At 36.6% G+C, this 25,128-nt stretch overlaps 3 protein-coding genes, 1 non-coding gene and 1 pseudogene across 7 annotated transcripts; 1 reads left to right on the forward strand and 4 right to left on the reverse strand.

Annotated features, from left to right (window-relative positions):
- Positions 1–2,248: 2,248 nt before the first annotated feature.
- LOC125185803 lies at positions 2,249–2,422 on the reverse strand. The gene has a single exon (XR_007170300.1). It is a non-coding gene; the product is annotated as a small nucleolar RNA snoR143 (small nucleolar RNA).
- Positions 2,423–4,610: 2,188 nt separating this feature from the next.
- Positions 4,611–9,371, forward strand: LOC125222848. 3 transcript variants are annotated; one of them, XM_048125690.1, is made up of 5 exons: positions 4,611–5,001; positions 5,622–5,752; positions 6,688–6,810; positions 7,044–7,107; positions 8,551–8,584. In XM_048125690.1, exons 1-5 carry the CDS (start codon positions 4,773–4,775, stop codon positions 8,565–8,567), a joined length of 564 nt encoding a protein of 187 aa, XP_047981647.1. In that variant the 5' UTR covers positions 4,611–4,772; the 3' UTR covers positions 8,568–8,584. The 3 variants fall into 3 exon arrangements, with proteins under 3 accessions (XP_047981647.1, XP_047981646.1, XP_047981644.1); XM_048125689.1 differs by having other exon boundaries at positions 4,615–5,001; positions 5,622–5,644; positions 6,980–7,107; positions 8,551–9,371; XM_048125687.1 differs by having other exon boundaries at positions 4,617–5,001; positions 6,980–7,107; positions 8,551–9,371.
- A 442-nt stretch (positions 9,372–9,813) lies between these two features.
- Positions 9,814–12,922, reverse strand: LOC125222847 (protein CYCLOPS-like). Of its 2 annotated transcripts, none has more exons than XM_048125685.1 (10): positions 12,466–12,922; positions 12,329–12,384; positions 12,062–12,230; positions 11,927–11,979; positions 11,216–11,841; positions 11,094–11,137; positions 10,946–10,991; positions 10,530–10,578; positions 10,199–10,327; positions 9,814–10,058 (listed from the first exon to the last, which is right to left on the reverse strand). In XM_048125685.1, the coding sequence occupies exons 1-10, from the start codon at positions 12,655–12,657 to the stop codon at positions 9,935–9,937; spliced, it is 1,488 nt and encodes a 495-aa protein (XP_047981642.1). In that variant the 5' UTR covers positions 12,658–12,922; the 3' UTR covers positions 9,814–9,934. The 2 variants fall into 2 exon arrangements, with proteins under 2 accessions (XP_047981642.1, XP_047981643.1); XM_048125686.1 differs by having other exon boundaries at positions 12,062–12,219; positions 12,466–12,598.
- Positions 12,923–17,494: 4,572 nt separating this feature from the next.
- LOC125224154 lies at positions 17,495–19,458 on the reverse strand (annotated as a pseudogene).
- A 900-nt stretch (positions 19,459–20,358) lies between these two features.
- Positions 20,359–21,318, reverse strand: LOC125220381. The gene is made up of 2 exons (XM_048122551.1): positions 21,123–21,318; positions 20,359–20,963 (listed from the first exon to the last, which is right to left on the reverse strand). The coding sequence occupies exons 1-2, from the start codon at positions 21,316–21,318 to the stop codon at positions 20,359–20,361; spliced, it is 801 nt and encodes a 266-aa protein (XP_047978508.1).
- Positions 21,319–25,128: the final 3,810 nt, after the last annotated feature.

The raw sequence follows: 25,128 nt of genomic DNA on the forward strand, positions 1-25,128 counted from the left end.
CTCACGCTTCTTCCTCCTTTGATACACGATCAAGGGCTTTCCCTGGTTGTCACCCTTTCGCTTCATATCATCGGGCTTGACTAACTTAATTGGCATGAATTAGAACTCATTTTAATACATTTTTTAGATAAACAATGGACTCATTTTGATATATTGTATGACAAAACACCGAACAGAAAGAGCGGATAAAGGAAAAAATATCTAAACCCTAAATTTGAACAGCAATCAACCCTCTAAGATTAATTCAAATGCTTACTATGCGTCTTGTAGGGGTGATAGGTTAGTGAGTATAGCCTAGGAGACGTGATCAGCCTATCCTAGGTGTACAATTCCTTGATCAGTGATCGGCTGCAAGCAAGTGTAAATCAACACGATTCCTAAAAGCATTGGAAAAATAATTAAGAAATACAAGTTATCTGAAAAAGCAACCCGAACCAAAGTAGTGTTTTTAAGAAGGGAAAAACTATGTGGCCACATTATGGCCAGCCATAAACTGGTTTACTAGAAAAAAAAAACCGGCTAGTATATAAGTTTTGGTTCAACCCAAATTATTCTTACTTTGATGCCCTTATAATATTTGGCTGGATAAAATGCACTCTCAATTTATAAGTTCTGGTTCAACTCAAAGTATTACTACGTACTACTATAATACGCCTTCTTAAAAGACTGTCCAGTACTTGTATAATCATACTAGTGAATTGGGCATTTAATATAAAACTCATTAATTGTGGTCTGCTTTGATTCAAATTCCAACTTGAGACTACTAAATACGTGCATCTTTAATTCAAAATTTGAAACATATCAATTCTCTCCTTCACCGGCGAAACAAGATAAAGGGAATTAGAAAAACAAAATATAATCAAGGATGTATTTGTAATTTTCATATATCCACTAACTCTAACTAATTTTTTATTTGATAACTAACATTTAAATTTACTAATTTAGCCTTATATTATGTGGCAGACATATTGGCCATTTAGAATCACTCTTTAGGAAATTAAAACTTATTTTGTGATCTTTAATCAATTATTTATGAATTTAGTACTCCCTCCGCCCACTGAAGATGAATCACTTTCCTTTTTGATTTGTCCCAACCAAGATGACTCATTACTAAAAATTGAAACACATTTCTCTATAATTTATTCCATCTCTCTTACTTTACTTTCTCCACTTCACACACAAAATAAAGTTGCATAAATTCTCATGTCGTTCAAGGAAGGGGTCATCTTCCTTGGGACGGAGGGTGTACGCTTGTAACCTTACCTAATCATATATTCTTTGTCACATCCTTGGTTTGACTTACAAGATTGTTGGATATTTTTTAATAGTCGCTTCGCACATTTTTTTTTCGCCTTGAGGAGACACAGGCCTTTGACATGATAGAGTCCAACAATCACAATTTGCAATCATATCCGTTCACACACCGGACTACGACGACAATTTAGAGGAAAAAGATGTATTAAGCCTTCTACAAATAAACCAGATGCACATGCACTTGTTAAGTAGTCAATCCGTCCAAGACATTTTTCTTTTTGAGTGTCCAGGCATAATAAAATCAAGTGCCAAGCATTTGCACGGATTATCAAGGAAACTCGTTTTTTAATTGACATAGAAAAATTAGAAGAGAATTTGAGATGGATTTAAAGCATCCACTATAGGAGGGCCGCGGCCCCCTATATGGAATTCCGGCCGGGGGGGGGGAGAGGGTGCCCAGGAGGGAGCTACACCGGCGGGCTCGGTCGCGGCGCTTGGGCAAGGGCCGCAGCGCCTGCCTGGTTGGATTTTTTTTTTTTCAATTTTGTGCCGGCCCCTGCCTGGTTGGAATTTATTTTTTTTTCCAATGGGTGGAGAGAGAGAGAGAGAGAGAGGGTTTTCAAAAAATAATTAATTTGACATTAATTTAGGAACTAAATTATCTCTAAATCTCAAATAAAATTGGTCAACTTTTTAATTAAGGATGGTGATTTCAATTCACACCCTAATTACGAAAATAATTAAAATTCAAATTTTCAATAAATATATTTACTTGTAATTGTCAATTTTTTTTAATTAATTCATATTTTTGTTTATAATTATTATAGTCCGATAATTTTCATTCTTGTTAAATTAAAATATAAAAAAATGAAAAAAATAATTAATTTGGTGACTTAGCCTGTCCACTATAGTGTGAACAAGTTTTTTGGTAGCCCGGCCAAGTTTTGTGGCATAGGCCAAGTTTTGTGGTTTGGCTCAGGGCCACGGGCTTAATTATTGTGGATGCTCTTAGTAGACAAGCGCGGTGGACACGGCGGCACTCATCTGTTGATCCATCTCAACGGTCGTCTGGCCGCCGCCGAGCTCGATTTAACATTTCATTTTTGCACACTTGCTCCAAGACTGCACCATTTGTCATTCTTTTGGAAGCCTTTCAAGCGGAGTGCAATTCCTAATTAAAATACAAAATTCCATAAAAGAAAGTTAATACGGCGCTATGTTGGTGGAAAATGAATATGAAGAGTTGAAAGGTATGGTTGGGTTTAAATTAATACGGCACATTTCATTAGAGCTAGATTTTCTTATTTTATTTTAATGCTATAATCAAATCACTTTAATTGCTCATCATTTTAAACTATAGTAAAAAATATTACTACTCCTTTCCTATAGACCTGGTGGCCAAAAATTTGGCGTTGGAGATTGTTAAAAATTAAATATAAACAATATCATATAAACTAAAACAAAATATGGAGTACTACTGTAAAAGATAAAAGGTTAAATAAAATTACATCATAATATTCTCCTTCTACTTTCATTTTTTTAAATCATTGGATAAAAATTTCATTAATAACATTCCCAAACACATCCATTTTTAAAATAAGGACTTGCAATTATTTAATCATTGATCTCCCGTCCTTTTGCTTAGAGCACTTTTTTATTGCTGAAAAATTTTCTATAGGCAGTGACAACCGATAATATCGTTGATACAATTTAACCAATAAAACACCAATGGAAAAACTTCATGTTTTCTTGTAAAAACTATATTTTATAAGCAATTCCTCCAATCCCTAATATTTGAGATAAATATTTCATCTATGTGAACATTGAAAATAAAGGTCTTAAATTGACTTTCAAGTACCAAACAACTTAAAATTCTGATTGATAATACCTTGAAACGTAAATCAGCTTTTTCAGTTCAAATGCTAAAAACAAATTCTGGTATCGAGACATGCCATGAATGGAAGTAAACCTATATTGACTTCATAATAACATTGATTCAACTCTTGATCTTCGATGTAAATCACATAACCAAAAATTGAATTCGATAATGGTGGTTATTCTTCATTTTCTCAGTTCTACATTTTCTTCTTCCTCGAGCTACAAACTCATATTTCATGTCAAATAAAATTATTCCAGATTCTGCAAATGTATGTATGTCAACTTAACAATGACTAGATCGTATTTTTAGCATTTGAAAAAGTTCGTAATATTTGCTTCCACAAAATATAAACTCAAAATAATTATAATTTCTTTTGTCAAAAACCAATACGACTTTATCTTTGTAATCTTGAATCGGTCTAATATGCTTGATGAAATGTGATAATGAAATGAATTATGAAATGAGAATGTTCCAACGTGTATTGATATAATAAAATTTGAGAAAAGAATGATCCATTGACTGGAGATCCGAGTCGCTCTTCTTGCATCCCGGCTACCTTTTCGAAAGAGAAAGGGAATCATGTTTGTCATAAAAAATATTTTAGTTTGCTAATTTGACTGTCAATATAAATATGCATATTGTACCTATTTTTAAGATGTTTAGGTGTGGATGTGGTCAAAGAAAGCCAACTAGAAAGAACACCATGTTTGACGTTGATTTCTGTTACTCATTTTCAATAATCGGTATGCAATCATAGATGCGGAGTACTCCCTCCGTCCAATTAAAGATGATTCATTTTTCTTTTTAGCTTCTCTCAACTAAGATGATTCATTATTTAAAATGGAAACACCTTTATCTCGACTTTATTTTCTCTCTCTTACTTTACTCTCTCCTCTCAACACACAAAATAAATTTGCATAAAATCTCGTGCCGCCCAAGAAAGGAGTCATCTTCCTTAAGACGACGGAGGAAGTACTAAATAGAGAAACTAAATTACTTTTATATATTTATCTATGTTGTTTGTCTCCACTTTAGCATTTGTGTGATGATACTATGATAGTATGAGTCCGATAGAATGGAAATATAGAAAAAAATCCGACTTAATAAATAAATAAATCTCTTGCCAAACTTGCAAACTAAATCAATACTGGAGTACTTTTTTTTGTAGCATATGATATGACCACTATTATGGATTCCAAATGCTCCCCGTATAAGGATTTTTAACATGACATGAGTTTCAGTGTTAAAATATAAGAGAAATAGAAAAATAATTGAAATAGTATTAATAAATAATGAAATTTACTTTATTAATAATGTACAGTAAAAATATTTTAAAATATAAAATACACTAATTTTATAGATCGAACTAAAATAATAAAACAGCTAAATTTATTTTCAAACTATGATTCTTTAATCCATTGAAATGACAAAATGACATTTTAGAATTCAAATAGAGAGTATTTTATTGAAATGCGAGGCGTTTGGATTTGGATGAAACAAAGCATTTTTTGCGCTCTCAAAATAAATAACGGAGCACAACTACCTTCTACTGAAACTCCGATCACCGGATGAATTCCCGGTGACCGGAAATCCGCCTTAGCGACAAACGCGAAACTTATTTGGACATATTCGAACCCCCATGGGTTCTCCGGAGAATAGCGAGGAAGAGCTGAGGGATTGCGACGACGACGACGACGGCGGCACCACTCTCCGTCGCTCGTTTCTCCGTTCCTGCTTCGCCGTCGCTTTCGCTTTCCTAATCATTCTTCTGCTTTCATTTTCGGTTCTGTACTTTGCTGTTTTGATCGCGAATTTATCAATTTGGAGCCCGATTTCGGTTCAGTCTCGCTGCAGAATAGTTTCCAGCAGTAAGCGCTAAGTGATCCGTTTTTGAATGGATGGATTGTAGTATGTTTTTTTTTATCATGCGCTGCTGCTATTTCTGTGTGGAATGAATTTGAGCGTATGCAGCTCCGGCTTAGTTAATGATGATTTACCGTCTTACCGAGAAGTTAGGGGAATCAGAATAGTTTCTTTTTTTCAGAGTGTTGAATGCTTTCACGGCTTCGTTTTCTCGCGTGTGGTTGTTGGACATTTTTGTCAGGAATCTATTTAGCTTTTTTGCTAATTTGCATCGTAGTCAATGGCCTGCTTTCCAAATTGTTATGATTATTAAGATTTGGAGGCAGATCATGATGTTATCGAGTTCATAAAATTAGATAACTGCAAAATACGTGTGTGTGATGTAGTGGGTTAATTTGAGGAATTTGACATTTTGTAAGTTCATTGTATAATAATTCTGTTTACATTCATTATTAAGTTACCTGGAATGTTTATATCGTTTCTGATGTTAATGTGAATCGTAAGTCTTATTTCGGTAGTAAATTTTGTTTCTGAGTTCGATGTGCAACGCTGGGTTTTTGTTGTTTGTGCACGGTCGTATCTATCTTTTATCTATCTCAAATCAGTAGTGTTGATATCTATGCAGGTGTGGATCTGAGGTCATCAAAGGTCTGTGAATTAGGTCTTTTTAACTATAAAGCTAAACATGTTTTTTACCCTTTTGAACGGAAAAAGTACCGGTGCCATTATGACTACTACTGGGCTTCTGTTTTTGAGGTAATTGTTTCTTGAATGTTGAAACAATTTCTCTTGCTATTTTTGAAAAATACTTCCTGTTAGATTGCTCATATCTGTGTTATTTATGTATATAATGTTTACAGCATAAGGCTACTCTCAAGAACATCTATAATGCTCTAGGATGTAACCTTTTTAGGTCATTGTGGCTTGCTTACTTGCAAAAACTTGGTCCTAGTGAAATATGAAAGATATTTGAGGATATAAAGCTACTTAATATTTGAAGTTCGAGAACTCCTACCACTTAACATCATATATAACTAGTTCTGCTGGACACTGTATATTCTTACATGGAATACTTTTTCTGGTCCTTGATAGCTCAAATAGCCAATCCAGCAGTTTTAATGCTGCGAGCTTCTGAGACCACCTTTTCATGCTGATAAAGTTCAGTATCAGCTAGTATAACTTTAACGGTGGTGATATGCCTATGCATGTCACCACTAACAGTGTCCCATTACCTGGATAGCTATTACAAAATTACAGAAAAATAGGGAGCCACTGACGTTGTTTCTATTTGATACCAAGATGTATCTTACATACCCACTTGATAGTATTTGCATGGAAACAAGTATCTAGTTCTGATCTCTGCCACATAAGAAGATCAATAAATACTTTCTGGTACTTGTTTTAGCATGTTTGATAATACTAATATGAGGTAACATAAACACTTGGGCCCGGTTTCCATATCAGTGACATGGGTAAGCTTCCTAATAATTTCTCTGTAGTGTTTTTGTATAAATGATCCCTTATACAAGTATGCATTCCATTTATTGAATATCCCAGCATGCGAGTATGCTTTATGGAGAAATTCAATTGATTTAAAAGAGTACAATTTCTGGTGTGCCTCTTTTGTCATTTGTTTCCTAATGCATCTCTCTAGTTCTTTAATTTTCAATACATTCTGTTATGTATCACAGGTTGAATACATAGATCATTCAGGACAAGCAAGGTTTGCCTCTGCAGAAGCCCCAAAAGAAGCTCTTCCATACAAGTGTAGACCCAATTTTGGTGCTGCCTGGTTGACCAAGGATAAATTTAAGGTGAACATTTGAGACCCAGCCTTTGGAATGATGTTCTAAATTTGAAGGATCTCTAGCTTTTGAGAGTTTGATCCCTTCATCTCCTGGATTCCAAGAGGCATGTAGTTACCTCATTATAAATTAAAATTTCATTGGTATGTGATTACATACTGTCACATTGATTTTTCAGGTAAATGAAACATATGAGTGCTGGTATACTCTGGGTGTTTCTAAGGTTAATATAAATAATGAAGGTTTATTCAATTGCCAAGCTGAGGATCTTTCTACTGTCGAGATGCTTAAACGATATTCTATACTGTAAGTAAATATTATGCCCATGAATAGTTTTGGAGTTGTAGGTTTCTCATCTAGATCTTTTACATTTACATGATACTCATATTTTCACTTGAAGATTCTGTATATCATAGATAACTTAAAACATCATAAGGAAATTCTCTATTTGTCATTAGGGGTGGCAAATCGTGCGTGTTGTGTCGTTATCGTGTCGACACGATAACGACACGACACGATAACAACAAACACGAACACGACCTGTTAAGAAAACTCCAAACATGAACACGAACACGACCCGCTATCCTTAGACACGAACACGACACGAACCACTTCGGGTCAACACGACACGATAACAACACATATATGACACGACACAATAACGACACTATAATAATGATATTATAATATATAAATATTATTTCTAATATTAAATATTAAATTTTAATTTTAAAATTTTAAAATTTTAAAATAAATAAATTAATAATATTATTATAATATTAATATTATTTCTTAACGTGTAACACGAACACGACACGAAGTTTTCGTGTCCTTATCGTGTCGACACGATAAGGACATGAACCCAATAAGCTTTGACGCATGCCCATTAATTTCGTGCGGGTTCGTGTCGTGTTATCGTGTCGTGTCAAAAATTGCCAGTCCTATTTGTCATACTAATTAGTCATGAGAGCAGTCTTATATTGATTGGATCAGTTGCAATTAAGAAGGTAGGTTTTAAGCTGAGCTTCTCTGTCTGCTGATCGTTTCTGCAAGTGTGTTTTATGTAAAATACATGGCTCCACATGCTGCTTCAGAGCTTTGAGATTTAGCAATTTAAACACTTTAATCTATCCACTTTTGCATACCCATACCCCATTCAATTAGCTTAGGCAGCCGTTTCTTAAAGTCTGATAGCTAGAGTTCCATTGAGAAGATTTATTTTGGTGGAGGTCCTTAGGTTTGTATCCAGTTTTCAGGAACCAAAATTGGAATGTGGCTCAGTTACTTGTTAATTTGAATTGATTTCGAAAAAATAGCTGCCAGTTTGCTGCAGATATTTATGCCAATTATGTTTTCTCTAGATAAATGAATGTAACTTGAAACAAGGCACTTGTTAGTCAGCTAATGTTCATATTAAGGAAGTGAAGTTTGCTTTAAATTACGTGTATGCATCTGGTTGATCTTTCCGGATGCTTTTGATATCTATGATCCCAGTTGAAATAATTTTATGCAAATGCCCGAGTGATGATTTAGTATCCTATTATATTCTTTATTGGCTCAAGAACCATGTTTTCAATTCTTTGTTTCTACCAGCATGTCATATTCTGTCTTATATTGGTCTTATGCATTGAAGATTCTTGGATGCTTATGTGATTGTAAATATGTCTATAAAAGTTAGTACCTTTTTCTGTAACTTCATATCATCCCTTTGTCATTTTTGGTCCATATAAGTTGCTCATATCATCTCAGGTTTACAAGGTTACTGAAGTCATGGGTTTCTGGTGTGGGATCAATACACCTATGGAGATGGGATCTAATAGCTGGAGCTATTTCCGGCTTTATAATGTCCTTGCTATCCGTTACCTTGATTGGAGTTCTCTACCCTTTGCTAGCCATCATTCGCCGACTATTTGCATCATGGACGTTCACACGTCACCCAAGTACTATTTTATTAAAGCGAGTTTGTTTCTTTGCAGTGTATTTTTCCTTCATGAGTTGGGTCACCGTTCAATACGTGCAAAGGCTCAGCCTGTCATAGACGTATATATGCTTACATTAGAAAGGCACTCAATTTTCCAGTAGTGCTGTTGACAAGTCTGAAACCTGCATCTCTAAGGCATGAAATATTTTAACAGTTTTGTAACAGAGACAAAAATAGCAATTTCAGCAGTTAGTCCTCTAGTTCTGCTGTAGACAGGGGCGGAGCCAGAAATTTATAGGGAGAGGGGCAAATTTATCTATGAAGAAATATTAAGAATTTGAGGAGGGGCATTTTAGTGAGAGATTGCAAGAAATAAAATTTATATTGTATAATATATATATATATATATATATGTGTGTGTGTGTGTGTGTGTGTGTGTGTAGAACAATATGAGGAGGGGCAAATGCCCCACCATCCCATAAGGTAGATCCGCCACTGGCTGTAGATAGTAGTACACTTGCCTATATACCAGGACCATGAATGTATAGTTTTTTTTTTCTTGTAAAATTGTTGTATCATATTAATCATGAAAATTTCAAAAAAAGAAAGTTCAGCCTTTCCCTATTTCTATTACGAATTTTCTATGCTATCTCGGTGTTTATGATTCGTATAGGTTTTATGCTCTTACATATTTGTGGTTTTGGTGGTTGAATAGTTTGTTATTGATTTGTTATCTTCTAATTTTACATACTATGGTTATAATATTATCTCCATTACGATTACGATTGGATCTTATTTCTCATGTGATCTGTATAGTTTTTATGCTTTTACAAATTTGTATTTGTTAGTTGCGTAGTTTGTTAGTGATTTGTTAGTTATTAAGGTTGTGAATGTTATTGTACCTTTTTAGAGTTTCAACTCACACATGTCTGAACGAGGCGACTCAAACCTCTGACCGATTGATTAGAAGGATCCGTACTAGCTAAGTTGAGTTTCTTTGTCATTTGATTAGAACGGTGGTATTTTACATGCAATATTCAGAATTTTGGTATACATGTGCGCGTATCATATACTAGCATACACAGGAAGTATTGTGAATCTTTGTCCGCATTCTTGGAAAGCCAATAGCATAAATTGAAGATTTATAAAGATAGGAACATTTAGATAGTTGTTGTGAAAAAATAGAAAAGTTTAGGTTGGTAGTAAAAATAGTTAGATATTGGCAGTTTCTGAAATGATCCTCTCAATCTCTTCAAGTAGTCTCTCCTTTTCATCTCCCAGATCTTGATTCTGTTTCTGAAGCTCTTCAATTTGTTTAGTCTGCTCTGAATCCTTTCTGCCAAATAATTTTTTTGTTAGGGAAAAAGCTAGTTGAATTTTGTCAGCATTTACTTTTCATGATACACAATTGAATAATTTTATCTTCTACTACTACTGTTTGATGTATGAATCACGCAAGTATATATGTAAGTTCACCTGTTCATAAAGGCCAAGTTGAGTTTAAGTGAACGCACTTCCTTCTCAAGATTCTCACATCGTTTCAAGATGGATTGCATGTCCGATGGCACGGGTGGCGTCGAACTTTTCTCCTTCGCCTCCGCCATCCTTCAAAACACATAAACAATCACTTTTCAAGTTGATATAATTTCATGTGATAAAATTGATAAGTTTCAAAGAATTGCTAGGATAACTAAAGATTCAGATATAATTGATAACACTACAAGATTATGATAGAATAGATAAAAAAAAAAAAATCATTAATAATCGAAATAAATTTTGTCACCAGCCTCATAAAGTAAGTACGTACTTGCGTGACCGCTCCACCCTGCGTTTTTTTGTGGGATCTCCTTTGTCAACTGCATAACATACAAAATTGATATCTTAATATCAATGTTAAATTTAGTTTGATCAATGTTCTAAATATCTGATCAATGAGTGAACTGATGAAGCTATTGGTTTACGGTTTAGCCAATCGATTTAACCACTGATGAAGCTGGATACTGTAGCATATATGCATATAGAGAATTGATGTGTTGAGCGACATTTGTGTGCACACACTATTTCATAGTTTAGAGATTAGAGACATGATTAGATGACTCGACTCGGATATAATCTCCCCATTACTACTATTTATTTCAAAATCAATTTGGACACCCCTATATATTCCCCAACAAAATGTAAATACTTTTGCAAGAATGCTTATAAAAAGTACTCAGTTCTTACCTGAACCAGTTGATTTTATAGATCCATATCGAACTAAACCTTCTTGCTGCAAATTGACAGAAAAAAAAAAAGGCAAGAAAAAGTTGGGATCAGTTTTTTGTTTATATCAGGAAACACCATTCTTATACAAGATTTATGCAGTAAGTACCTTTTGATCTTCTCTTGAGCTATCATATACACGTTCTCTAAAATCTACAGCTCAAGAAGTGCAAATCAACATTAAAAAGAGGCCTAAATGTTAAAAAAATCAAGTGAAAAAGTTATGAATACCTCTGTTCCTTGAGCAATCTTCAGGGCTTCTTCGCATCCCCATTTGATGCCTTGAGCTCTCACAAACACTAGGAGCTTGTGCGGAGATGCAAGGATCTTCGTAGACGTCGACACCACTTGAAGCCATGGGTGCAGCAGCAGAGGACTCACTCTGAGATGGCTCCCTTGACAGTGTGCTCATCTGGTTGAGGGGTCCCAAAATGCCCTCCATCAACGACTCCTCTATTGTATGCAGCGCCCTCGTCTCATCAGCTCCGAGCACAGAAATATCCCCGAAAGTCCCTTGATTCTCAAACGTGTCGCCTAAACCTTGTCCACCATTATTATCATAGTAGGTGGCAGTGGCATCAACGGCTCCTCTCTCGATTTTCTTGCGCTCTAGAGTGCCCTTGAGCATGCTGACAACAGACGAGATCTTGTCCTCGTATCCCATTTGAGGGTTGTTGAACGTGGATGAGGATGAATTGGATGGGGACATGAATGATGTTGCGTTGAAATGAGTTGGATTCTCATAGATTGTTGACATGTTGTTGTTCAAGTGTGTGTGTTGCTGCTGTTGTTGTTGTTGAATCATGGCCTCAATGCCTATTGGTGTTTGTGAGTTTTGCATTGCAACATATCTCCGCCTTGAAGAAATTACATAATCGATTAGGCCTCTGCTCGGTTTTTGAGTGAGTTCGTTAGCTGCAGAAGATGTACGTATGTACGTACCTCAGTTCAGATGATCTACTCCTAGTCATAGGCTGAGAACTGTGGAACCACGCCTGCGTTACACAGCACAGCAACGGCTGAGATTGAAACCCCGAGATTTATATCTTGAATGAGTTTTTTTGGGAAGTTTAGTACCTTCGCCAGAAACAGATTGCTAGCCTGCTGCACCCCTTTGAACTCTTCTGACCTCGTTGATTCAAGATCAGCAGCAGCCACGTAACTGGTTTGTGGAAACGTATCTTCGTTGTTTACCTTGTTCTGCCTCGCGTTTTGATTGCTCAAACCAGCTAGTTCTGTGGAGATCCTGCTTTTTATTACTTGAGAAACGTCATCAACATACATGGTTGAATTGAACGAATATTTGTTTCTGAACCGTATATAGATAGGTATGACAAAACTGACCTTCTTGATGCCTGTCGAGGGCGATGCCCAACGCCTGCTGAATGGCAGCCACCGTTCTGCTAATAGAAAACGACACCAGACTTCAGTATTTTTCAGTCCAAACACAAGTAGAGAATAGTCATAAAATAGGTGCTTGCCTCTCCATTTGTGAGCCAGCTCTTGAAGAGCTCCTCGCTGTCTGTTCGAAAACTCTGCGTGAGGTTCTTGAATCCCAGCATCTCCATTGTCGGAGCTGGTAGTCCAACGGGGCTCTCCATCATCGTCTTGATGAACATCTCTTCGCTCGTGTTCCTGTAAAACTCTGAGTAGCCTCTCCCTTCCATCTCCATGAAACTATTCTATTCTATAATCAATAAAACACCTTGTTTTGATCAAGTTTTGCATATCACTAACTCTCCATTTTTTGCACCTTTTGAACTAAGGAAAAAATCATCACAACTTCATATTTTCCCTCCCACATACACTTGCTACATGTACAGCCTTGTTCTCTTGCCAAAAATCCTACTTCAAATCTCAAGAAAAGATAATGTGACTTCTATATATGATCAAGAAAAACTATTCAGAGAGCCCTTATTATTGAACTATACTAAATCGATTTTTAATCATCTCAATTCTTTCACTATCAGGAATAGGATGTCATATTTTCCCACAAGTTGAACAATAAACAAACATATAGGATGAGATCAACTTCAATTATAAAATGTGTGTTTTAGGAATCAAGCAGCATAATCTTGTGAATTATTCCAGTCAACTAAATTCGTCCTTTTCTGCTCATTTTAAGTGAAAGTGTGAAACAGTGGTGAAAAAGAATAAATCCATCCTAAATTGCTTGTAGCCTATTCATTTAAATTTGGACAAATTGCTTATAAAGTCGTGAACTGTTAAAATAGTTTGGTTTTTCCCGTGAACTTTAAATGTTGCATGAAAAGTCATGAACTTTATCGGAATGTGTAAATTTTCCATGCGACCCAACCCGACATATTTCCTACACAATTACTTATCCTATGTGGCCCGTTGGAGGCGTGACTTGGCAAAATTCCTCTAATTTTGATTGTTTATCTTCTATCTTTGCAATCTCTGACTCTGGACTTATCACAAACATACAAGTAGCACAAATGAAAACATAAAAATCGAATTCAGTATACAAATCGACATAAACGTACAAATCGAATTCAGCATAAGAGTAGCATTAATGCCCCAAGTCACTCCTTCGGCGCGCCACGTAGGATAAGTTTGTGTCAGAAATTTATCGGGTCGGGTCGGATGAGAAATTTAACATTCCAGTAAAGTTCATGACTTTTCATGCAACATTTAAAGTTCACGGGAAAAACCTGTAAAAGTTCATGACTTTATAGACAATTTGCCCTTTTAAATAGTACTCACTCCGTCTGCCATTAGAAGCCCCATTCATGGGCGGTACGGGTTTTAAGAAATGTTAAGAAAAGTGGATGGAAAAAAGTTAGTGAAAAAGAGGTCTCACTTATATATATTAGTTTTAAATGAAATGTGAGTGAATGAGTTAGTAGAAGGTGAGACTCTATTACCATTTATGGTAAAAGTGAACCAGGACTCTTATTCGCGGACGGACTAAAATGGAAAAACGGAACTCCTATTCGCGGACGGAGGGAGTAATTACTATTTAATGTGGTATTGGCAGCTTATAGCTTGATTTTCTTAACAAAGACGATGGCTTGCTTAATACAACCTAATCCATCATCTAAATTCAAAATATGAAGTCTACCTAATCCATCACTAAACTAAATGCTAAAAAATTTCACAACGATAGTCACTAGGATAATAATTTATTGTAGAGAATAGTCACATTCTCTGACGGTGTGTAACATTTACTTTTGTAGGTCGAAAATGTAATTACATGTATTTTCTGAGTACTAAAATGTTAAAACATGTGACATTTTCTGATAAATTTCTCAAACATCAATGTCACATAATCTTTTCCATTTTCTCTTTGCCTTCCTCTATGTGTTTATCGTGCCAGCTACGTTTTTCGAGAGGAATACAAACACAAATAACGGATTTTGATTTGATTTAGTGAGATTTAATTCTATATTTTAGAATTGACTTTAATTTGATTGCAAATTTAGATGCATATACAGGCAGAGCGGCAAGACTATTTCTTTAACATAATTCCTCATGTCTACATCAATTACTTTTTGCAATAAAACTAGGACAACGACTTAGAGTTATTTAATTTGTATTCTTTTTGTTTATTTCGAATCATCGATCTACTATTTGAAGGAAAAACGTTGCTTCTAGCAAAACCTCTTCTCCTAGTAAACATGAAAATTTAATATAAAACCAAAATCCAACACTTCATCAGTATTCAGTAGTATAGTTTATTTTCAAAATTATTTTCAAGCACACATAATGATATGAGATTCTTTACATCTATAAATTGACGAAGAAAATATACAATTAAATTTAATTAAATACATTAGACATAAGACATGAAAGACTCTTTATTATTTTGTGTTTAAAAAACCAGAGCCGGCGGCTTTCAAACTCGAAATTTTGGCCGGTTGATTTTCAATGGCAAGTCGCATTCAATACAAAATTCATGTTGACTATATTAATGTATTTTAGTCATATTTTTATACAGAGGTGATTCATCCCAAAAGTGCATTCTCGACTTCTTGTGGGGAATTTCTACTTTAAAGTATCTCAATGTACAATTATTGGCTATATTGTATTAGCAACACAATAGTTACATTTGACCATCTTAAAATATTTTTTCAGAGAAAATATAGTAGTTTCTCATATGAGGCAGATTTGGGCATTAAGTAATGGAGGTGGTTGTTATACATCAATCAATCTATTCAAAAAAAATATTGCCATTAAACCCTTACCATTCAACATAATCACAAATGAGATTTTTTGGTCTAAAATACCCCTAGTTTTGCCATCTTCTGCATAATATTGTCAAATTTAAACGCGTACTTCGTATGTTATTTCAAATTTACATGGATACTTCGTATGTGATTTCGTAATAAGATTTGGTACTTCACATGAGATTAAAGTTTTATTATGTACAACAATAATGATGTGTGGGATATTAACGACGACAACTTCCAGCTTCGATCCAAACTCGCATCTTCCCATCAACTAGCATCAATAAATACACTCGCTTTATATAGACGACAACTTCCATCTTCAAACCAAACTCTCATCCTCCAAATCTTCAATTTCAAATATTCAATGCAAAATAATTGATGGAATGTTCTATGCATAAACGATTTTGAGAATTTCCAGTTTTCATTGTTCACGTAACTGCCCTCCAAATGACAACCACACATCCCATTCGAAAAATGACATCCACCCATCTTGCCCTTATTTTCATACACAAAGTAAAACATTTCATACGTTTTACGTCGTGGATCTGCCACTATTTTAATTGATGTTCTTTCTTGACACCAGCAAAAATATTTGTACACGAACTTTAATCACCAACAACCTTTGCAACCATTCGAACCTCATGTAGTAGAAGAAGTGGCCGACATTTTTATGGATTTGCAGATACAAGTAAAACATGGAATACAAAAGAAGTGGAATACTTATAGATAATTTAATAAACCAAGCCAGAACTATTCGGATTCAACAGTCATTGGCTCGCATTGTAACTTTATAAATGAAAGGGAAAAAAAAAATACTCAATGAAATGTAGGTAGTATTTTTATATATTGATTTTTATACCCCATTGGTCTCTAAAAAGTAACTATTTTCTTTTTAGTCAGGCCCTGAAAAGTACTCCCTACGTTTGCCATTATAAATTCCGGTTTATCATTTTAGTCTGTCCGCCATTAGAAATTTTGGTTCATTATAACTATAAATGGTAGGTATAGATCTCACTTTTCACTAACTCATTTCACTCATATTCTATTATACTCCCTCCGTATTCAAAAAATAGAAACATTTGAAACGGCACGAATTTTAATGCACAATTAGTAAAGTAAGTGAGAAGAATTGGTAAAGTAAGAGAGAAAAAGAAAAATGAGTAAAGTCCGAGAGAAGAAGAGAAAAAATAGTGAAAGTAAAGTTAGTGGATTGTGGAGTCCATGTTCTAAAATAGAAAGATTCTAAAGTTTCTATTTTTAAGGAACGGCCAAAAATAGAAATAGTTGCTATTTTTAAAAACAAAGGGAGTATAAAATTGAACCACACATTCCACTATCTTTTCCACTCATTTTCTTTTACATTTTTTAAAACCAGTGCCGAACTCAAATACGATTTCTAATGGCAGACAGAGGGAGTAATAAAATGGAGCAAAATCAAAAGTCGTGACATTTACTGTATGTATATATATAGAGTTGTGATATAGCACAACTCAATCTTATTGCAGAACCATAAAACCATACCACTAGGTCATTTTTAGACAATATGAAGGTCATTCTTAGTCTGTTTTAGGTGATGATAGTAAGCATGACATAAAATGATCTAAAAATGGCATCCGTACTTTATAAAATGACCTAAAATAAACTAGAAATGTATTATAATGACCTAAAACAAGCTAACAATGACGGGTTCAGCAGTTCGACAATAAAAATTAGTTCGACATTGATTATAACCCTAATTGACCATATATACTCTCTCCATCCTACTATAAGTAAGGAGTTTATTTTGGGTATGTTTTTAAGAAAATGATATTTATTGAATTAACTGGAGAGAAAAAAGTATGAGAAAAGAAAAATGAGGAGAGATGAGGGAATAAAGTAAGAAAAAGAGAATAAAGTACTCCATCCGTCCCATTCAAGATGTTCATCTTTCCCTTTTAGTTTGTCTCACACAAGATGTCCACTTTCCATATTTGGAAACAAATTTCTGTCTCGTCTATCCTCATTAATATATTCTATCACTTTTTTCACTCTAGTTTTTCATACTCCCTCCGTCCCAAGGTAGATGTCACACTTTGGAGATGACCCAGGATTTTAGGAGATGTTATTTTGTATGTTAAGTGGCGAGAGAAAATATAATTTTATAATTGATGTGAGGGAGAACTTTTTTCAAAAGATGAAATGTGACATCTTTTGTTGAACAAACTAAAAATGAAAATGTGACATCTACTATGGGACGGAGGGAGTACTTAACTACTCTACCTAAAATCCTGTGTCATTGAGAATGTAGACATCTTGAATGGGATAAAGGAGTAAGAGATTGAAAAAGTGTAGCTTTTTGCCATAAAAGTAAATCAGTCCACTATAGTGGGACAACCTAAAATGGAAAGTTGATCTACGGGGTGTCGGAGGGATTATATCACTTGAATACAAATATTATCAAGGGTTAAGGGATAGTCTAAAGTTCCAACTGATAGTAAACAACATATGAATGTATGGTCATCTTGGCTCAATAGTTGAAACAGTTAAGCCATTAATAGAATGATTTACCTCTAATGAGGTAGTGGAAGTTTTTGCACTTGCAGCAGAAAATGCAGGTTTGTTAGGTGGTGGAAGAGCTGCACTCTCACTGCTAAGCATGGACACCACACTAGCCATGTTTGGCCTATCATTAGGATTTTCTTGCACACACAACAGTCCCATATTGATATACCTCAATGCCACCACCGCCGCCGGAGATCCATCCACCACTTCCACTCCTCTGCCTGAGTCCACAGATCCCATGTCTGCAACACATTCAATCACCCAACCACATTTATCACAGAGTTTCCAAGAAGATATAGGAAATTAAATATGTTCTGTTTCTTGCTTACATGTCCAAGAAGATTGAGAGAGTGAGTTTGGTAGAAGCCAGTGTTCTTCTTGCCACTTATAATCTCAAGAACCAACACTCCAAAGCTGAAAACATCAGACTTTATGGAGAATAGGCCTTCCAATGCATACTCAGGAGCCATGTAGCCACTAACATTTCCAGACAACCAAATCCACATCAGTTTTCTTGCAATGGCTACATATATAGTTGTAAGAGTTTTCTTACTATGTTCCCACAATCTTATTTGTTTGAGTCCGCGAATCATTCCCTCCAAATATACGGGCCAGGCCAAAATCCGCAATCTTGGGGACCATCTCACCATCTAGGAGAATGTTACTCGCCTTCAAATCTCTATGGATGACATGAACCCTTGAGTGCTCATGGAGATAGAGTAGCCCTTGAGCAATCCCTTCGATAATGCCAACGCGTGTTTCCCAATCTAGTTTTATTAATCCTGTTAACATTGGATTACTAGCCATTATAGTGGAGTAGTAAGATGTGTATTAATGAAGTGGTATATACTATATACTAACCAAAAAGGAACAAGTCTAGGCTTTTATTAGGCATGTACTCATAGATGAGTATGCTCTCATCTGGGGCAATGCAGCAGCCTAAGAGGCGAACGAGGTTTCTATGCTGGAGTTTTGCGATTAGCAAGATCTCATTTCTGAATTCCTCGAAGCCTTGTCCGGATGTCTTTGAGAGCCTCTTTAGGGCCACTTCTAGTCCATTCAGTAATTTGCCCTGTTTGAAAATAATTGGACAGTTACATGTAAGTTTAGGCTCTAAAGTGTATTGAGTAATCAAAGATGAACCTTGTAAACTGGTCCAAATCCTCCCTCTCCAAGCTCTTTTTCTGGTGAGAAGTTATTAGTTGATGCAGAAACACTTGAATAAGTAAACATGGGCAGATCAAATTGTGTGTTGTTTTCCCTTGTTGCACCATAGGATGGCTGGTGCTCCATATTTAGGTCGAAATCGTATGACAAAAGATCATCTCCATGTTCATTGCTTTCTGTTCAATAAGCCCAACATTGCAAAAGTGACAAAAAAAAAACACTATCAAGAGTCTTCACTACCACAAGCAAATCCATGCGCCGCCAAATACACCCGTCCCTGCGCCGCCTCGATTTTTCTGAAACTGACCTCGGCCCTTCGGCTGGAGAGGCTTCGGTTGGTCTTCTTCTTCTTCTTCTTCATGGATTTGACTCTGACTTAGCCGATGCAGGTAACTTTGGGGGAGGAGGGCTCGGGGTTGTCGAGGCGTTTCTTGAGGAGGAAAGGGGAGGCCTTGTTAGGGCTAAGGCGGTGGTCGGGGCTGAGGATTGATTTGGAGAGTTCCATGGAGGAGGAAGAGGAGGGGAAGATGAAGAGCTCGCTGCTATTTTTGCGGAAATGGGCTCTCTCTCTCTCCATTTCCTACTACTAATTCTTGTTTGTTACTGTGTTGATTTTGGCTCTTACTATCCGACACCGTATGGCGGCGGAGGAGAGGGGACCGGCTCCAGCAGTGTAACTTTTAACTTGATATTAACTTAATTATTAATTTAATCCGATCAAAATTCAATTAATATTCGTTGACTGTTAAATTTAACATTTCCGTCCAATTCGGACTAAATATGACCCGATTTTATTTATGAAGGACCAAATAATTCAAAAAAAAATGTTTTGGACCAAAATCATAAAATATACATATTTAGAACAAAAAAGGGCCTTTAGTCTTGATTTTATTTAGTAAGCTAAAACAATTCGGTAGGTGCAAGCAAGATCGGATGTTGTTTAATTCAAATTTGTGTTGGACTAAACTACCGAGTCAACCTCTGTTACTTTCAGGTTGACCGAGTCAACTCGACTTTAGATTTGATCTGACAGCCAGCCCCCTTACATGTCCCGTGACAAAAATAGTGACAAGGAGAAGGATGGAAACGTCTTACGAGTGCTCCCTCCGTCCATCATTAGACTATGTTTATCAGCAACCACCCAACCCAACCCAACCAACCACTTTTTCAATATTTAATTCATCTATATCTCCTCCACATCATCAATATTCATCCAACCCAACCACCCACATTTTCATGGTTTATCAATGACCGCCCCAACCACCCAACCACACTATTATATATTTATTTTTATATTATTTTTTAATAATATTATTAATACATGAAATACTTATTATTGTAAATTTATAGAAAAACTTAATAAATGACAAACTAAAAATTATAAAAAAAAACAAAAAATATACATTACAGTAATTGAAATATGAAATTTAAAATACATAATTGGTGCTCATACATAAGATGAAAACTAGACATTCAATTGCAATTGCCGAATTTTGCCCATATATGCTCAACCAAATCGTCTCGCAGAGCTTTGTGAGCTTCTCTGTTTTGAAGTTGGGCTTTGTTTTTCATGTAAGAAGCTAGACTCGCAATCCTATTCGTAGAATATATGAAATCATTATTCGCATCTCTATCTTCATTCTCACGACTACTTTGTCCAAGTCGATCTTGAATAAATTCTGCTGGATCACAATAGTTCGAATATGTGCTTCTTTCATCTTCCACTATCATATTGTGCAAGATTATGCAAGCAATCATTATTTTCCCCATAATATCACGATCCCAAATAAGACATGGACATTTGATAAAAGCAAAACGAGCTTGCAAAACACCAAAAGCTCGCTCAACATCTTTTCGCGTAGACTCTTGATGTGGAGCAAACAACTTGTGCCTCATCGTTTGTGGACCTGGTATAGATTTGACAAATGCCGCCCATTGAGGATATATGCCATCAGTGAGATAATATCCCATATTTTTTTCATGGCCATTTACTATGTAATTGACCTTCGGTGCTCGACCTTCCAAAATATCATCAAAAACAGGAGATTGATCAAGCACATTAATATCATTTCTCGAACCTGGAGTTCCAAAAAAAGCATGCCATATCCACAAATCTTGAGATGCTACTGCTTCCAAGATGATTGTCGGATTCCCGCTTCTTCCGGCATATTGTCCAGCCCATGTAGTGGGACAATTCTTCCATTCTCAATGCATGCAGTCAATACTACCCAACATGCCTGGAAACCCACGTTGTTCTCCAATATGCAGAAGTCTTGCCAAGTCTTCTTCGTTGGGCTTTCGCAAGTACTCATCGCCGAAGTTAGAGATTACACCTTCAACGAACTTGATGAGAGATTTGCGAATGAGTTGTGCGCTCATTCTCAAATATTCGTCGTGCAAGTCGGCCGCCGCCCCGTAGGCCAACATCCTCATCGCTGCTGTACATTTCTGAATTGCAGACATACCAAGTCAACCGGTAGCATCACGCTTCTGCACAAAAAGTTGTCGGTGTCGACGAGCTTGTTCATTATTTTTTCGAACAAAGGTTTTCGCATGCGATACCTTGTTCGAAAAATATCTGGAGGATAGATTGGATCTTCAGCAAAGTACTGCTCGAAAATAGTATCATGACCCTCTTCGCGTTTCCTTTCAATGTATCTCCTTTTAGCTCTAGCCGTCTGGGTTGTAGGTTGTGAAGGCAAGGTTGTTGGCCAAATAGCTATATCCTCGATTAGTTGATCGAGTTGCTGATTTTGTTCAACAATTTTTTCTTCCCATTCATTGTCTTCAAGAAGATTGAAAGCTTCAAAATTAGAACTTGATGACATTTTTTAGGGAGAGTTGGCTCAATAATCGTAAGAGGATTTGTGTATAATTTTCTTGAAGCATATAAGTAAATATATAGAAGTAATTTGTTGAGCATAGGATTCCACTACTATCATTTGTGATCACATGGGATATCCTTGGATTCCACCACCACTTGTGATAGAAAATGACTTGTCATGTAGTCATACTTTGATTTTCGTGATCACATGGGTTGTCATTGGATTCCACCACCACTTGATAGAAAATGACTTGTCATATAGTCATACTTTGATTTTCGTGATCACATGGGTTATCATTGGATTCCACCACCACTTGTGATAGAAATGACTTGTCATGTAATCATACTTTGATTTTATTGATCACATGGGATGTCATTGGATTCCACCCCCACTTGTGATGTCATGTAGTCATACTTTGATTGAAGGCCTTATCACATAAACTGGAAGTTACATAAGCAACAGAAATTAAAGATTACATACTAAGCAACAGAAATTGAAGATTACACACTAAGCAACAGAAGTTGAAATTTGCATAATAAGAAACATACATTGAAAACAGATAAACTATGATCAATTCCCAAAAAGTATACGGATCGATTTGAGCATGGCCACTGGGGAGAAGGTCTCATCGTAATCGATGCCTTCCTTTTGGGTATACCCCTTAGCCACTAGTCTTGCCTTAAAGACTTTAACTCGTCCATCGGGTCCACGTTTACGTTTGTATATCCATTTACTCCCAATGGCAGTACAGCCTTCGGGTAGGACAGACAAATCGTAGACGTCTTTGTCTACCATTGATTGTAGTTCCGAATCCATTGCTTTCACCCATTCGCAATGATCGACATCTGCCTGCGCCTCTGCAAAATTCCAGGGATCAAGTACATTGTTGTCCGAGGAGTGATCCATGCACTCACCCAAACCAATGTATCTATCGGGCTCATGAGAGACCCTCCCACTGCGGCGCGGCACTACAATATCTGGTGTATTAGTTGAAATTTCTGGAGTTGTTGTTACACTAGGTAATTGTTCTTGGTTAATGGAAGTTGTAACTTGAGTGAGCTCATCAAGAGCTATCTCACTGCTGGGCTTATGATTCATTACATAGTCTTCCTCTAAGAATGTGGCATGAGTGCTCACAATCACTTTCTGATCTCTGAGACTATAGAATTCATAAGCTTTCGTTCCTCTAGGGTATCCTATAAACACACAAACCTCCGTCCTAGATTCCAGCTTAGTTGGATCCTTTTCCAATACATGAGCCGGACACCCCCATACTCTGAGATGCTCTAGATTGGGCTTTCGCCCATTCCACAACTCATATGGGGTAGTAGGAACTGATTTAGAAGGTAAGTGGTCTAAGAGATAGGTTGCGGAAAGCAACGCATGCCCCCAAAACGAAGTAGGTAACCGTGCATAACTCATCATCGATCGGACCATGTTTAATAAGGTCCTATTCCTTCTTTCAGCTACGCCATTCTGCTGGGGTGTGCCCGGCGCAGTCGTTTGGGATTGTATTCCCGCCACTGATAAGTAGTCCAAAAACTCGGCACTTAGGTATTCGCCTCCGCGATCAGATCGCAGGCATTTGATAGTCTTACCATGACGCGTCTCTACTTTAGCCTTAAACTCCTTGAACTTGTCAAAAGTTTCAGACTTGTAGCGCATCAAATAGACATATCCAACTTTCGAGAAGTCATCTATAAAGGTGACGAAGTATCGATAGCCGCCCCTTGCCTCGGTTGACATTGGTCCACACACATCAGTATGAATGAGCTCAAGTACTTCCTTGGCCCTATTTCCCTTTGACCTAAAAGGTCTCTTAGTCATCTTGCCTTCGAGACAGGATTCACACTTCGAAAATGGTTCCTTCTCAAGACCTTTGATGAGATCTTGATCAACCATCGCATGAATCCTTCTTTCGTTGGCATGACCAAGTCTAAGGTGCCATAAGTACGTGTCATTCATTGAACTTGAAGGTTCTTTTCTTTTCTTAGAAATTTTCGATGTATTATTGAGTTCTGATTTACGTTGATTAAATTGTGTAGAAGTGATTGTGTACAGATTGCTTTCCATGATACCACGACAGATATAAGAACCATCTTTCTTAATAACGCAATTGTCATTAAAAGAAATCGAATATCCATCAAAAGACAATTTAGAAACTGAAATTAAATTTCTTCTAAAAGAAGGTATCAACAAAACATTCTTCAAAATCAAAAATCTATCACTAGAAAAACGTAAATAAACGTCTCCCACTGCAACGGCCGCCACTTTCGTAGCGTCGCCCAGCTGGACTTCGATCTCACGATCATGTAGCCGTCTTGTCACCTGCATTAAGTCAGGATCAAAACATATATGATCAGTTGCTCCAGTATCAATAACCCAAGTATGAGTAGATGTCGAAGCCAAACATGACTCGACTACTAGAGCATGGTGCATACCTGTAGCCTTGCCCTTTTTAGGACAGTCTGGCTTCCAATGACCTTTCTCTCCACATTTGAAGCACTTTCCAGTTTGCTTCTTGTCACCCCGCTGTTTCTTCTTTCCCTTAGCATTCTTAGCTGCCACTGGGTTCGGTGCCTTTTTCTTTCCTTTTCTAGGCTTAGAGCCAGAGGAATTAGGCGCCAAACTCAACATGGCCACCTTAGCTTGAACCATAAGGTCCTCCGCCGACTGAAGTTCAGTCAGCAGCTCTGCCAAAGTGTAATTCCGCTTGTTCATCTCGAAGTTGAGCTTGAACTGCTGGAAGCTAGGGGGAAGACTCTGAAGGATTATAGTAACCTGGGACTCGGGATCTATTGTCCCTCCCAACACCTCAATCTGGTTGAGGTGACTCATCATCTCGAGGACGTGTTGCCTCACAGACGAGCCTTCCTTCATAGACTTCGTCATGATACTCCGAAAGGCTTGAGACTTAGCCGTTCGATTCTGAGTACCAAAAAGATTTGCGAGATTTGTCATGATCTCGGCGGCAGTTTCCATGGCAGAATGCTGATGCTTGAGTACTGATGACATAGAAGCCAACATATAGCACTTAGCCATCTCATTCGCCTTATGCCACCGTCTATGCGCATCTCGCAATGCTTGCGCGGCATTAGCTGCCGGCACAGCTGGGCGTGGAGTAGTGAGCACGAACTTGTACTCTTCGGCTGTGAGAACGATATCCAAGTTTTGTTTCCATTCGATGTAATTTTGGCCTTCGAGTTTGTTTTCTTTGAGAATGGCAGAAAGAGGATTAAAAGACATCTTGACGGATTTTATTGCACTGCAAACAGAAGATTTTACTATTTGTCATAAACTTATGTAAGGAAATTGAGTAGATTAACCATAGAACTTTTCAAAATCTTACAACAGCAAAATTAATAAATTGTATCCTCCTTTGGAGGTTAATACGCATCAAAAACTTTACAATTTTACT

This window comes from Salvia hispanica, chromosome 4, assembly GCF_023119035.1.
Source record: "Salvia hispanica cultivar TCC Black 2014 chromosome 4, UniMelb_Shisp_WGS_1.0, whole genome shotgun sequence".
Lineage (NCBI taxonomy): Eukaryota > Viridiplantae > Streptophyta > Magnoliopsida > Lamiales > Lamiaceae > Salvia > Salvia hispanica.

Coding starts and splice junctions, on each gene's coding strand:
- LOC125222848 (XM_048125687.1), top strand. CDS start 4,773: ATGGGTTCTCCGGAGAATAGCGAGGAAGAGCTGAGGGATTGCGACGAC. Junction 6,811..6,979: donor TGACCAAGGATAAATTTAAG/GTGAACATTTGA, acceptor TTGATTTTTCAG/GTAAATGAAACATATGAGTG. Junction 7,108..8,550: donor CTTAAACGATATTCTATACT/GTAAGTAAATAT, acceptor ATATCATCTCAG/GTTTACAAGGTTACTGAAGT.
- LOC125222847 (XM_048125685.1), bottom strand. CDS start 12,657: ATGGAGATGGAAGGGAGAGGCTACTCAGAGTTTTACAGGAACACGAGC. Junction 12,231..12,328: donor CCTCGACAGGCATCAAGAAG/GTCAGTTTTGTC, acceptor AATAAAAAGCAG/GATCTCCACAGAACTAGCTG. Junction 10,992..11,093: donor GCTCAAGAGAAGATCAAAAG/GTACTTACTGCA, acceptor GTCAATTTGCAG/CAAGAAGGTTTAGTTCGATA.
- LOC125220381 (XM_048122551.1), bottom strand. CDS start 21,318: ATGAGGATGTTGGCCTACGGGGCGGCGGCCGACTTGCACGACGAATAT. Junction 20,964..21,122: donor AGAACAACGTGGGTTTCCAG/GCATGTTGGGTA, acceptor TTGGAACTCCAG/GTTCGAGAAATGATATTAAT.